The following is a 12,439-nucleotide window of genomic DNA, read 5'->3' on the forward strand; positions in this document are numbered from 1 at the left end:
AGCGAGGCTTTATGAACAGAGTCCCCTTGGCTCTTATGAGGCCTGGCTGAGACCAGTGGTGCAGGCCTCCCCCGGGCCACACCACAGGCACTGCCTGGGCCACAATGTGAGGTGTGTCCTGCACAAGAAGGGAAGATGCACCCCAGGGGCCCCTCCTTGTTCTGCTAGGTCCGACCCAGCCTGTGCGCTGATCCCCAGGCTGAAGACAGCTGTGACTCACAGTGTCTGTGTTCTGTTCCAGCAACCCACTGAATACTTTGATATGGGAATTTTCCTGGCTTTCTTCGTCGTGGTTTCCTTGGTCTGCCTCATCCTCCTCGTCAAAATCAAGCTGAAGCAGCGACGCAGTCAGGTAACGCCCTGCTGCCCTTTTACTGGGGCAAACCAGGGCTGGATCCTGAGCCTGGCAGCCTGTTCTCAGTGGCCTAGAACCAACAGAGATGGACGAAAACCAGAGCAAATCTTGTAGCACTATCATCTCAGTTCCGAAAGGGCCCGTCCTCCAAGGGCCAGCACTGGGGCTATTTCCAGCCAGAGGTTTACTCAAAGAGATGTTGAAATGTTAATGTGGAGCCCCAGAGCCTTGCCCCTCAAATATGATCTGGGGACCAGCAGCATCCGCATCACTGGGGAGCTGGGTAGAAATGCAGAATCTCGAGCCGCACCCCAGACCTGCCACATCTGCATCCATGTCTCCTGAGCTCTGCCAGCAAATCTCAGTTACAGGAACTGCCCTGGTGCCCTGGCTGGCACGAAACTGCATGCCTTTCAGGAGGAAGGATTTGGGGGTGGAGGGCCCAGGGAGGGTAAGTGGTAGCAAGGCTCTCAGGTGTGTGTAGCGTGATGTCTCCTGAGAAACAGCAGACCTCGGCGCTGGGCTCTCTCACCAGCAGAGCAGCTGTGGGTCTTGTTGAGCACCCCCCAGGCACTGCTGCATTTGCCCTCAAACTTTCTTCAGTGGAGGGCGGAACCCTTAGCACAGCACAGACTTGGCCCAATAATTGAAGTAGACATGCTTGGGAAAAGCCTAGGTTAAGGTCGCGGACACTCAGGAGTCTAGAAAAGCTGTTCTCTGGAGCTCTGGTGTTCTGAAGTTTTAGTGATTTCTCAGAAGTTGTCCTGGCCTGTCCTGGTACGTGAGTGACGTGGCCCCAGGTGGGGACTAGCACTCCTAACACGTTCCAGACCCTGACATGAACCACACATTCTGCCTCACAGAATTCCATGAACAGGCTGGCTGTGCAGGCTTTGGAGAAGATGGAAACCAGGAAGTTCAACTCCAAGAGCAAGGGGCGCCGGGAGGGCAGCTGCGGGGCCCTGGACACACTCAGCAGCAGCTCCACGTCTGACTGTGCCATCTGCCTGGAGAAGTACATCGACGGAGAGGTAACAGCAGAGGCGAGCCATTCTGGGAAGGGACAAGGAGGATGGGCCCACAAAGGTGCCCTGGACTGGGAAGGTGCCCTGCATGCTCTTCCCATGCCTGGTTCTCAGGGGATGTCCTAAGACCTTCTAACTGCTCTTCCCCCTGGAGGGAACCAGCTGAACATAGGCCATTTCAGAAGTCGATCAGAAAACGTTTAGTTTTAAGAACATTCATGTGTGTTGACTTAATTTTAGGATCGCTCTTCTGGAATTCCCATTGTGGCTCAGCGGGTTACAAACCCAACATAGTGTCTTGAGGATACAGATTCAATCCCTGGCCTCGCTCAGTGGGTTAAGGACCCGGTGTTGCCGTGGCTGTGGTATAGGTCACAGATTCGGCTCAGATCTGGCATTGCTGTGGTTGTAGCGTAGGCCGGCAGCTACAGCTCCTATTCGACCCCTAGCTTGGGAAGCTCCATGTGACGTGGGTGTGGCCCTAAAAGGAAAAAAAAAAAAAAATTGCTCTTCTGAAAAGTCTGGGACCTGACTTGATACTAAACCTCTTCTGTATGAAACGTTTACATTTTTACTTAGACAAGGGATGTGGATGGCCCTTTTTTCCTTTTAGCTTTTTTTCTGAAAGTGTCAGACTTTCATAAAAGTTGCAAGTACTGTACAGTGAATGCTGTATCATTCACTTAGAATTACCCACTGTTACGTTATTTGCTTCATCTCTTTCTGGTTAGAGCCATGCATGTGCGCTTGCATGCACACACGTGCGCACGCGCACACACACGTTTTGGGAAGTGGGGAGCAAACCACTTCAGAATTAGTTGCAGGCATTTGCCCCTTTAATGAAAGCATTCCACTGCTGTGTAGACTGTAGGATGGAAAAAGGTTTTACGAAGGCCCTCAGGTTAATGGTCTCTCTGCAGGTTGCCTAAATTTTTTTTTTCCTTTTGATCTTTTTAGGGCCTCACGCACGGCATTTGGAGGTTCCCAGGCTAGGGGTCAAATTGGAGCTGTAGCTGCCGGCCTACCCATAGCCACAACAACGCCAGATCTGAGCCACATCTGTGACCTACACCACAGCTCATGGTAACGCCAGATCCTTAACCTACTGAGCAAGACCAGGGATGGAACCTGCGTCCTCATGAATCCTATTCGGGTTCGTTTCCGCTGTGCCACAACAGAAACTCTGGTTGCCTAAATTCTCATCTTAGCCCAGAGGATTCTAGAGGCTTTGTCATCTTGGGCAAGTGACTCTTCTCCACACCTCTGCCGGTGACATGGGCCTAAAACTGACCTGCGCTCCAGGTGATGATGATGATGAAGGTTACATGAAAAATCCAGGTAGAATCCTTACCATGGTCAGGTCAGGTACAGCCTTAGGTGTTAGTTTGAATAGTACTGTTGAGCTGGTGAGAGAATGGAAAAACAAGGTAAAAGTAGCAAGGGTAGAGGATGCTTTGGACTCAGGAATTTCAGAGGTGGTTCTGCCTCAGAACCCCACCTCCTCCTCTCCACGTAGGGTGCTTTGTTATAAACCGTGTGCCCCCAGGTGAGTGTCAAGGGTCTGGTGAGGGAGAGGATAGGCGAACTCTGCCCTTTAGCTGCCCACCTGGCAGCCAGGGGTCCCAGGCATCTTTCTTTCTACCCGCCACATGAGGCACCCAGGGGTGGCCACCATCCCAGAGATGCAGAAGGTCTTGGGTTGTGCCGGCTGTCCCTCCACGCCCCCAGCCGAGCACCTGTCTTAGCACCAGCTTTAGCACCCCATGTGCACAGCAGAAACACGAGTGCCTTCCTCCAGCAGCAAGAAGGGGGCTGGTTCCCCCCTCAACACCAAGCGCCATGGTTGGAGTTGCTGATGGGCCATTTCTGTCTCCCTGAATTCCAGGAAATTCATCCCATGTGTAACTGGAGAGAGGGTGGAGGGAGCCTCTGAGCACCACCTCAGTGAACTGGGCTCTGGGGTCCATGCTGGGCTGCACAGGGGGAGGCACGTGCGGGCTGCCCGTGCCCTCCCTTCAGGCCCTGTGTCCTCTCCCCTTTCCCAGGAGCTGCGGGTCATCCCCTGCACTCACCGCTTTCACAGAAAGTGCGTGGATCCATGGCTGCTGCAGCACCACACCTGTCCCCACTGTCGACACAACATCATAGGTAATTCTCACCTCCCTCTGTTGCTGCTGAAGAGTCACTATCTTCCCCAAGTACCTAGCCAAAGACTGGCATGTGCCACAGGCTGGGAGCAAGTGAAACCACCATGGTGCTGCCATCTGGACTCGGAGATGTGGAGGCCTGGGTTTTAGAGGCCTCCAAACCCTTAGGAGAGCCTTAAGGTGCAGGGTCACCCCAAGTTCAAGTTTTGGCTTTGACGTGAGCTGTGTCCTGACCTTGGGCAAGGCATCTGGCCTCTCCAGACCTCGGGCCCATCATGTTTTGAACAGGAATGGCAAGTGGTGCCTGGTACCCAGGCTTGTGATGCTGCTCATGCATCACTGTAGGGGCGGGTGAGGGACTGAGATGCTGGGTGCTCCCAGGTAGCTGTGTTCCCAAGAAGGGAAGTGCCTTTCCTCTCTGTGTCCTTGCTGCTCCCTCGTGCCTTTGTCATGCAGAGCAGTAGGGAGGTGGGAAACGGACCCTTACAGGAGTGACCACCATTCAAGTGGAGAAGCAGGTTGTGGCCAGGTTTGATGCCCGCTCGGGATGGGCCAGGGTCTAGGGATTGGGCACCCTGGCAGCTGCTGCCTCGGTCTTTGCCTGCCTCTGCCCCTCTAGCCCTTGGCTCTTCTGACTGTTTACTCTGCCTCCCTGCAGAGCAAAAGGGAAACCCAAGTGCCATGTGTGTGGAGCCCAGCAACCTCGCTCGCGGCCGGCAGCAGAGGGTGATCTTGCCGGTGCACTACCCTGGCCGCGTGCACAGGACCAACGCCATCCCGGCCTACCCCACAAGGACGAGTATGGACTCCCACGGGAACCCCGTCACGCTGCTGACCATGGACCGGCATGGGGAGCAAGGCCTCTATTCACCACAGACCCCCGCCTACATCCGCAGCTACCCGCCCCTCCACCTGGACCCCACCCTGGGCCCACACCACTGTGGCCTGGAGCACCGGCCCTACTCGCCAGCCCACCCCTTCCGCAGGCCCAAGTTTGGCAGCCGCGGCTTCTCCAAGGCAGCTTGCTTCTCCCAGTATGAGACCATGTACCAGCACTACTACTTCCAGGGCCTCAGCTACCCCGAGCAGGAGGGGCAGGCCCCCCCGAGCCTTGCTCCCAGGGGCCCGGCCCGCGCCTTCCCCCCGGGCGGCGGTGGCCTGCTCTTCCCCCCCGTGGTGCACATGGCCCCGGCCTCGCACCTGGAGAGCGGCAGCGCGTCCAGCTTCAGCTGCTACCACGGCCACCGCTCGGTGTGCAGTGGCTACCTGGCCGACTGCCCAGGCAGCGACAGCAGCAGCAGCAGCAGCAGCTCGGGCCAGTGCCGCTGCTCCTCCAGCGACTCGGTGGTGGACTGCACGGAGGTCAGCAACCAGGGCGTGTATGGGAGCTGCTCCACCTTCCGCAGCTCGCTCAGCAGCGACTACGACCCCTTCATCTACCGCAGCCGGAGCCCTTGTCGTGCTGGCGATGTGGGGGGCTTGGGCCGGGTGCCCGTTGTTCGCCTTGAGGGCTCCCCACCACCTGAGGAGCTCCCAGCGGCACCGGGTCAAGGTGCTGGGCGGGGAGAGCCTTGGGCCGGCCCCGCCTCCCCCTCGGGAGACCGGCTCTCCAACTGCAGCCTGGAGATGAACTATAGCAGCAGCTCCTCCCTGGAGCCCCGGGGGCCCAACAGCTCTACCTCAGAAGTGGGGCTCGAGGCCTCTCCTGGGGCCGCCCCGGACCTCACGAGGACCTGGAAGGGGGCCCGGGAGGGGCCGTCTTGTGCCTGCTGCTGTGAGCCCCAGCCTTCCCATCCAGAGCCCAGTGCGGGAGCGGCCGGGGGCAGCCCCTTGTTCCTGGGCCCCATGGCCAGGGAGTCGAAGCTGGGGAGCTCCCCGGGCCCGTGTGGCCTCCACCCAGACCACTTGCCCAGGACAGATGGGGTGAAATATGAGGGCCTGCCCTGCTGCTTCTATGAAGAGAAGCAGGTGGCCCATGGCGGTGGCTACACCGAGGACTGCTCGGTGCGCGTGCAGTACACGCTTGCCCAGGAGCCCCCACCCGGCTGCCATGCCGGGGCCCGGGACCTGAGCCAGCGCATCCCCATCATTCCGGAGGATGTGGACTGTGATTTGGGCTTGCCCTCCGACTGCCAAGAGACCCGTGTCCTAGGCCCCTGGGGTGAGATGCCGCCAGGTCCAGAGGCCCTGTGGCCCTCCCAGGGCCTGGGAACAGCCCAGGAAGAAGAAAGATTTCTGTGCTGCCCGACCAGGGCACCACTGCCACCTGGCTGCCCTCTGGAGGAAGTGCGGGCCACCAGGGCCAGCTCCCCCAGTGCCCCCCAGGACACTCAGGAGTCTAGCGCCACAGCCACTGAGGCTGCAGGTGAGAGCAGAAGGTGACAGTAGGCCAGAGTCTGGGTCTTCTCTCCCTTTTCACTTTCCAAATGACTTTTTGGTGCCCTTGACTTTACCTGATGATTTTCAAGTGTTATTCCCCAACCCAGCCCTTCCTCTGAGCCCTGGACCTGCTGGGTGCTCTGCTTCTGTGATCCACCCCCGCCCCCAGATGTCACAGGCCTTCCCACCCCACCCCGCCATAGCAGTGTCTCCAGTTCCTCCCTCTGTACCCTTTTTTTCCAAGGCTTCCCACCCCAGAAGCTCAGGCCCAAAGTCCAGGCCTCAGCCTGCCCTGCCCCTCACATTCCAGTGTCCCAGGCTTCTTGACCCATGGGGGAGAACTGCAGGTGTTGGTTTTCCCCTCATCCCAGAAAAATGAAACCTAGCAGAAGACACCCAAAATCCAAGTCCAAGGAGTTCCCTGTGGCACAGCAGGTTAAGGACCTGGCATTGTCACTGCAGCAGCGCAGGTCCACTGCAATGGCACAGGTTCCGTCCCTGGCCTGTGCCAGGGGTGTGGCCAAAAAAAAAAAAAAAAAAAATCCAAGTCCAGATTTGTTTAGATCTCAGCAGTCATCACAAAATTGCTATATAGCCAGATATTTTGCCTCAGTAATAAACAGTGTGCAGACCAGCACCTTTGAGTAGCACTGGGACTAGTTCCTTCTCCAGAGTACATCCCACAGTGATGCACTCTGCCTGCCCCACTCCCACCCCCACCCCCACAGCCACCTGTCGGCAGCCAAGCCTGTTTCCTCTCTGCAGGGTGAAGGCAGTAGTCTCTGGTCTGTTGCTGGTTTTGCCTTCTGTTCAACTTGGGTGCCAGAGTCTTTTTAAAAACATCAGTCTAGGAGTTCCCATCATGGCTCAGTGGTAATGAACCAACTAGCATCCATGAGGATGCAGGTTCAATCCCTGGCCTCGCTCAGTGGGTTAAGGATCCTGAGTTGCCATAAGCTGGTGTAGGTCGCAGAGGAGGCTTAGATCTGGTGTGGCTGTGGCGTAGGCCGGCGGCTACAGCCCTGATTCAGCCCTTAGCCTAGGAACCCCCATATGCTGTGGGCAATGCCCTAAAAAAGAAAAAAGAAAACATCTATCTTTACACCAGAAAACCCTTCACTGACCTGCCACTACCTTCAGAGTTTTAGTAGTGTAAACCTCACATCCAGTTCCATGTGATCAGGCCCTGCCGACCCTTCTGCCCATGTCCCTCCTGCCCCACTGTTCACTATTTCAGCACCTGTGCCAGGCTTGCTCCATCCTCCAGGCTTCTCTGCCACTCTCTTCTGTGGATCTCAGCCTAAGTGACACCCTCCAGCCCCCTCTGAGTTGACTCACACCCTATGTTTTCTGCCCAGGTTTTCACCCCATGAAATTCCTGTGTTATGAGGTCTGAGAGCTCCAAGATGGGCGTCTGCTCCCCTGCTCTTCCCAGTGCCTGTGACAGTGCCCATGCATATGTTTTGCGCTTTGTGTTCCCATGCTGCCTAAGGGCTTCCAGGGGCTTAGCACTGCCCAGGGTTCAAGGCCGGCTCTCTAGAAAGCACCTATGCCCTCAGAAAGGGGACTTGGGTGGGTTAATATCCAACTAGGAACCATGAAGATGTGGGTTCAGTCCCTGGCCTTGCTCAGTGGGTTAAGGATCCGGTGTCACCAAAAAGTGCAGTGTAAGTCACAGATGTGGCTTGGATCCAGCGTGGCTGTGGCTGTGGCACAGGTTGGCAGCTGCAGTTCCTTCAACCCCTAGCCTGGGAACTTCCATATGCTGCAGATGTGGGCCTAAAAAGCAAAAAACAAAACAACAACAGAAAACAGAAATCCTGCCCCTTGCTGGGATGGGCCCCCAAGTCCCTTGCCTGGTCCCCACGGTGTGTGGGCGCCCTCCCCTGATGATTGTTCTCTCTCTCCTAGGACAGGGATCTCGCCCAGGAGCCTGAGCTCAGAAGGAACTCTTACGTGGAAATGGGAACTGCATGGAGACTCCAAACTCTGACTCCCTACAGAAAAAAGATTTTTTTAGCTTTGACAAACACACTAAAGTGGTAATAAAGAGAGCCCTGCTTCTCAACCCAAAATGTGAGCCGCCTGTGGCAGCCCCCTCCCCCCTTTAACAAACCAACAGACAAAATTCTGAGTCCTTTGCCTCTTTTGATAACATGTTATCCTTCTGTATTGTAAATGTGTGTGCTTGGGGTTCTGAGGTGTGTGGGATTGAGTTCTCTGCTTTGTTTTTTAAGATATTATATGTAAATGTAAAAAGTTATTTAAATATATATTTTAAAGAACCCTAATTGCCAACTTTTGCTGAAAAAAAAAAAAAATTCACTGCTGCATTAATTGAACCACATCATGTGTAGATACTGTTGTCTCCCTGGAGGGAGCTCAGGCCTTTGAAAAGCTCAGGGCTACACCTGCCTTAGAAAATGAACCAGAAACTTGAAGTAAAGCTAGTTGATATGGGTACAAACTCTGAGGAACAATGCAATGCTGCCTCTTTCTTTCTCGTGGCAAGTCCCAACTTAACAAAATTTCAGGTCTTCTCGGAAGCCATGCTTCTCCAGCCCGCACCTTTAGGCAGCTCATGGAAACAGCTAGGAACAGAGCAGAAGGTCTTGCAGCATGGGGAGCTGGAACAAGCCATTGCTACTTAAGCCCTGAGGTGACAGGGATGACTGCCCAGTGTCCTCAGCCTGTCCCCTCTGGCATCGTCCTAAGTAGAAGGACATAGTTCATAGTCCTGATCTTAGGCTTCCTGCCACGGGCTGCAGAGATGGTTCTACGGGGTGCATGGGGACACGCACCCAGGAGGAAGGCCCGTAGTTGTGCAACCTTGGTGTGTAACCTTGGTGTGTGACCACGGAGCTAGGGGCGAGGAGGGATGGAGGCCCTCCACCCCCACCCGCGCGGGCCTGTGCACAGGCGTCCTTGAGGGCGCAGCCACACCCCTCGGCTGCTCGGGCCTCCAGCTGCCTTCCTGGGGGGCGTGGCCAGGGCCCCACCGGGGTCTGAGCTCTGTTCGAAGGATAAGTTTCCCATCCCATTTCCTTATGGAAGCATCGCTTCAGGGTTATTCAGCTTTCTGCCTCCTGACTGAAATTGCTCATCTCGCCTGCAAATGTCTACTATCCTTTCTACCTAATGCACTATTATGTATTGATTCTCCATGAGACAAACAGAAAGAGACTATCAGATAGTTGAGACCCAAAGGGTAGGTTTTTGTATATTATTCCACCCTTTTGTTGTTTTTGTTGTTTTAAGAGGGAGGGAGAGTTTAAAACCCAAACCATTGTTTAAAAAAGATGTTAACATTTTAAAAGGGAGAATCTATTTAAAGCTCTTTCAGATCAGGGATTGTCATCCTTTTTGTCCTGTGTATTTCTCGTTCTTAAAAAAAATGTTTTTTAGAAGAAACTAATCACATTAGCCCTTGTGTTTGCTGACTCTCTGGTCACTCTTAATTATTCATTTATTTAGCAGGCATCAGTTGTCATCTGAAGTGCTCATTTGCTGAATAGGAAGCTGGAGACCTGGCCCCCCTGTAGATGGAGAAATAGAGACCACCCTGGGCTGCCAGGGGACAGGGATGGCTCCTCTCCAGTAAGGCTCAGGGGACGCCAGCCCAGGGTCCACACCAGAACATTTGGGAGAATCTTACTGTGTCAGAATCCTTTTGACTTAAAAACTCCAGCCTGTGATGAGGAAACTTACTTACTTCCAGCCAGGATTTGACTGAAAGAAATTCCAGCGTCCAATGATCAGGCCACTTGCCATTTAAGAGCTCATTGTGGTGACATTTGTCCTCCAGTCTCAGAGGTGTGGTCCCTTGGGGGCGGCTCCTCACCCCTTATGCCCAGCACACCTGTTGGCGAGGGTGTGAGAAGCGCCTGAGCCCTTGGCATGTGATCTGGGCCGCCTTTATTTCTTGGGCCAGGAGTAGCAGCTGCTGAGGACAGCAGCTTGCATGTCGTGGTTTTAGGGAAGGAGTGGGGGGTATTATGGCTTCTAACGTGAACTTCTGCTTTTACACAAAGCAGCTTCTCATTGTTGAGATTTTATTTGTTAGTTTGTGGTTTTTGTGGGTTTTTTGTTGTTGTTGTTGCTTTTGTTTTTAATGCCTTTGAGCACATATTATCTTCCTTGTCTGATACCATACCCCCAAAGTGGCTTTCTTTAGCCCTGGCTGGAAAATTGCTCCTCAACAGCCTTAAGCAAGAAATAGATGAGGAGAGAATGTGACTTCAACTGGGCTTATTAAAATAAATGTGTCCAATTTTCACTTGAAAGAGCAATAACTACAGATGGCAAAAGAAACAATTTAATTTTCATGGTTTATTGGGTGATAGAAACAAAAATGAAGTTTTAAGACTTTAAATCTCAACCACTGTCTTAGATTTGTGTTGGCTCACCAGACAGGGACGTCACTGAAATATAGTGACCAACTACATTATTGCCTCACCATTCAAATCGAAAGAAATGTCTTCTTTAATGTCGCAAGACCCCAATAATGATGATGACAGGTACCTTTTTTTTCCCATGAAAACTGGGAGCTTCACAGTTTCCACGGAGAGCCACACCCCCCCCCACGGTTGCCAGAAAGTGACTGTCGTGCGTGGTCTCATGTCCCAGCCTTGCAGGTAGGACAGCCATGTAAACTAAAGAGTGCTAGAACCAGTTGGTAGAGGGGGTTAGGGAGTTCTGGTCCACATGGTACCTCTTTGTAGCAGACACAACCCCGGTATGCGGGCCTTTACTCTGTCTCTTGGCCTCTGAACCCACGCCGCTTTGTAAAGCTCCCTCTGCTGTCCCACTGCTCACACCCTCCCTTCGTGCTGCTAGTTCCTACTCAAAAGTTCATGCAGGACTAATGCTTTTAAAATGAGGTCTAAAAAATAATTACTAAGCAAGAGTATTATTTTTTAAACAGAACTGCCTTTTTCTATTCTTTATGTAAACTCTATTGTGTTGGTCTAACAAGGCACTATTTTAAAATGTTTTTTAAAAATTTCTCCCATAGCACTTAAAAGATATTTTGTAAAGACTTTGCTGTAAAGATTTTGTAATAAAATGGTCTAAGGGCTCCTTCTCCAACATTACCATTTTTTAAAAAATGTTTTAAAGGCTAGGAAACAACTTATGTATATTCTGTATATGTATAGCAGCACATTTCATTTATGGAAATATGTTCTCAGAATATTTATTTACTAATATATTTATCTTAAGCCATGTCTTATGTTGAGAGTGTGACATTGTTGGAATAATCATTGAAAATGACTAACATGAGGCCCTGTAAATACATGATAATTGCACACAGATTTTACATATTTGCCGACCAAAAAATGATTTAAAATAAGTTGTAGTCTTCTATGGTTTTGTAACAAATTGTATAAATGACTGTAAAAAAAAATACAATTTTATCAAGTATGTGTTATGTTGTCCTTGCTCTATTTGGTAAAGGTTACAGATTCCACAAAGACGTCTGCAGGAAGCATTGCCTTTTTTTTTTTTCAAGGGCTTCACCTGTGGCCTATGGAGGTTTCCAGGCTACGGGTTGAAAAGGAGCTGCGGTTGCTGGCCTTCACCACAGCCGCGGGATCTGAGCCACATCTGTGACCTACATCATAGCTCACGTCAACGCCAGATCTTTAACCCACTGAGCGGGGCCAGGGATCCCAAGTCCTCATGGATACTAGTTGGGTCCTTTCCACTGAGCCACAATGGGAACTCTGAAGTAGCTCCTTTATGGGCAACTTGCTCAGGGGAGCCTCTGTGTCATTTCCTCTCCTGTTAATACAGAGTTCAGGTTACTGAGGATTCAGGTGGTGTCTCGGGCAAGCGTCTGAATGACAGTGTTTGAAATTATGTCCCTGGAGTGGTGGTGGTTTTTCTGCTCAGCCATATGAAGGGAATAGTGGTCAACCCCAGCACTCTTTTTTTTTTTTTTTTTGCAATGCCAGTGGAATGCAGATGTTCCCAGGTTAGGGATTGAACCTGCACCATAGCAGTGACAACGCCAGATCCTTAGCCCGCTGAGCCACCAGGGAACACCCCAGCAGGGTCCCTTTTAAAATTAGGGACCTTAGGCTGGATGGAACCTTTGGCTTCTTCTGCCAGGCCTTTTCCTACCTGGAAAACTGAGGCCCTCCAGTCCCTCTTGAGGAAAAGGGGCTTATAGGAAAAAAAGCTTAAGCATCTAGCCCTGGAAATGACCTACCTGCAAAGGTGGAAAGGGGCCTTCAGTCTTCAATGAATCTCGTACCCATTTGTCTTGTGTCCTGGGAGGGCAGTCACTATTTTTTTTTTTTTTAGGGCCACATTTGTGGTATATGGAAGCTCCCAGGCTAGGAGTCAAATCAGAGCTGCAGCTGCCAGCCTACACCACAGCCACAGCAACTCCAGATCTGAGCCACATCTGTGACCTATAGCACAGCTCGCAGCAATGCCAGATTTTTAACCCACTGGGCAAGGCCAGGGATTGAACCCACATCTTCACAGACACTGTGTCAGATTCTTAACCTGCTGAGCCACAGTGGAAC

General features: G+C 52.4%; 1 protein-coding gene across 1 annotated transcript in view; it reads left to right on the plus strand.

Annotated features, from left to right (window-relative positions):
• ZNRF3 (zinc and ring finger 3) overlaps positions 1-11,327 on the plus strand; it is a 150,082-nt gene extending 138,755 nt beyond the window's left edge. The window contains exons 5-9 of the mRNA XM_047762782.1: positions 242-352; positions 1,219-1,386; positions 3,426-3,528; positions 4,186-5,892; positions 7,818-11,327. Of these exons, the coding sequence (XP_047618738.1) occupies positions 242-352; positions 1,219-1,386; positions 3,426-3,528; positions 4,186-5,892; positions 7,818-7,843 (2,115 nt within the window). The 3' untranslated portion in view covers positions 7,844-11,327. The remainder of the gene's footprint in view (positions 1-241; positions 353-1,218; positions 1,387-3,425; positions 3,529-4,185; positions 5,893-7,817) is intronic.
• The last annotated feature ends 1,112 nt before the right edge of the window (positions 11,328-12,439 follow it).

This window comes from Phacochoerus africanus, chromosome 15 (genome assembly GCF_016906955.1).
Source record: "Phacochoerus africanus isolate WHEZ1 chromosome 15, ROS_Pafr_v1, whole genome shotgun sequence".
Lineage (NCBI taxonomy): Eukaryota > Metazoa > Chordata > Mammalia > Artiodactyla > Suidae > Phacochoerus > Phacochoerus africanus.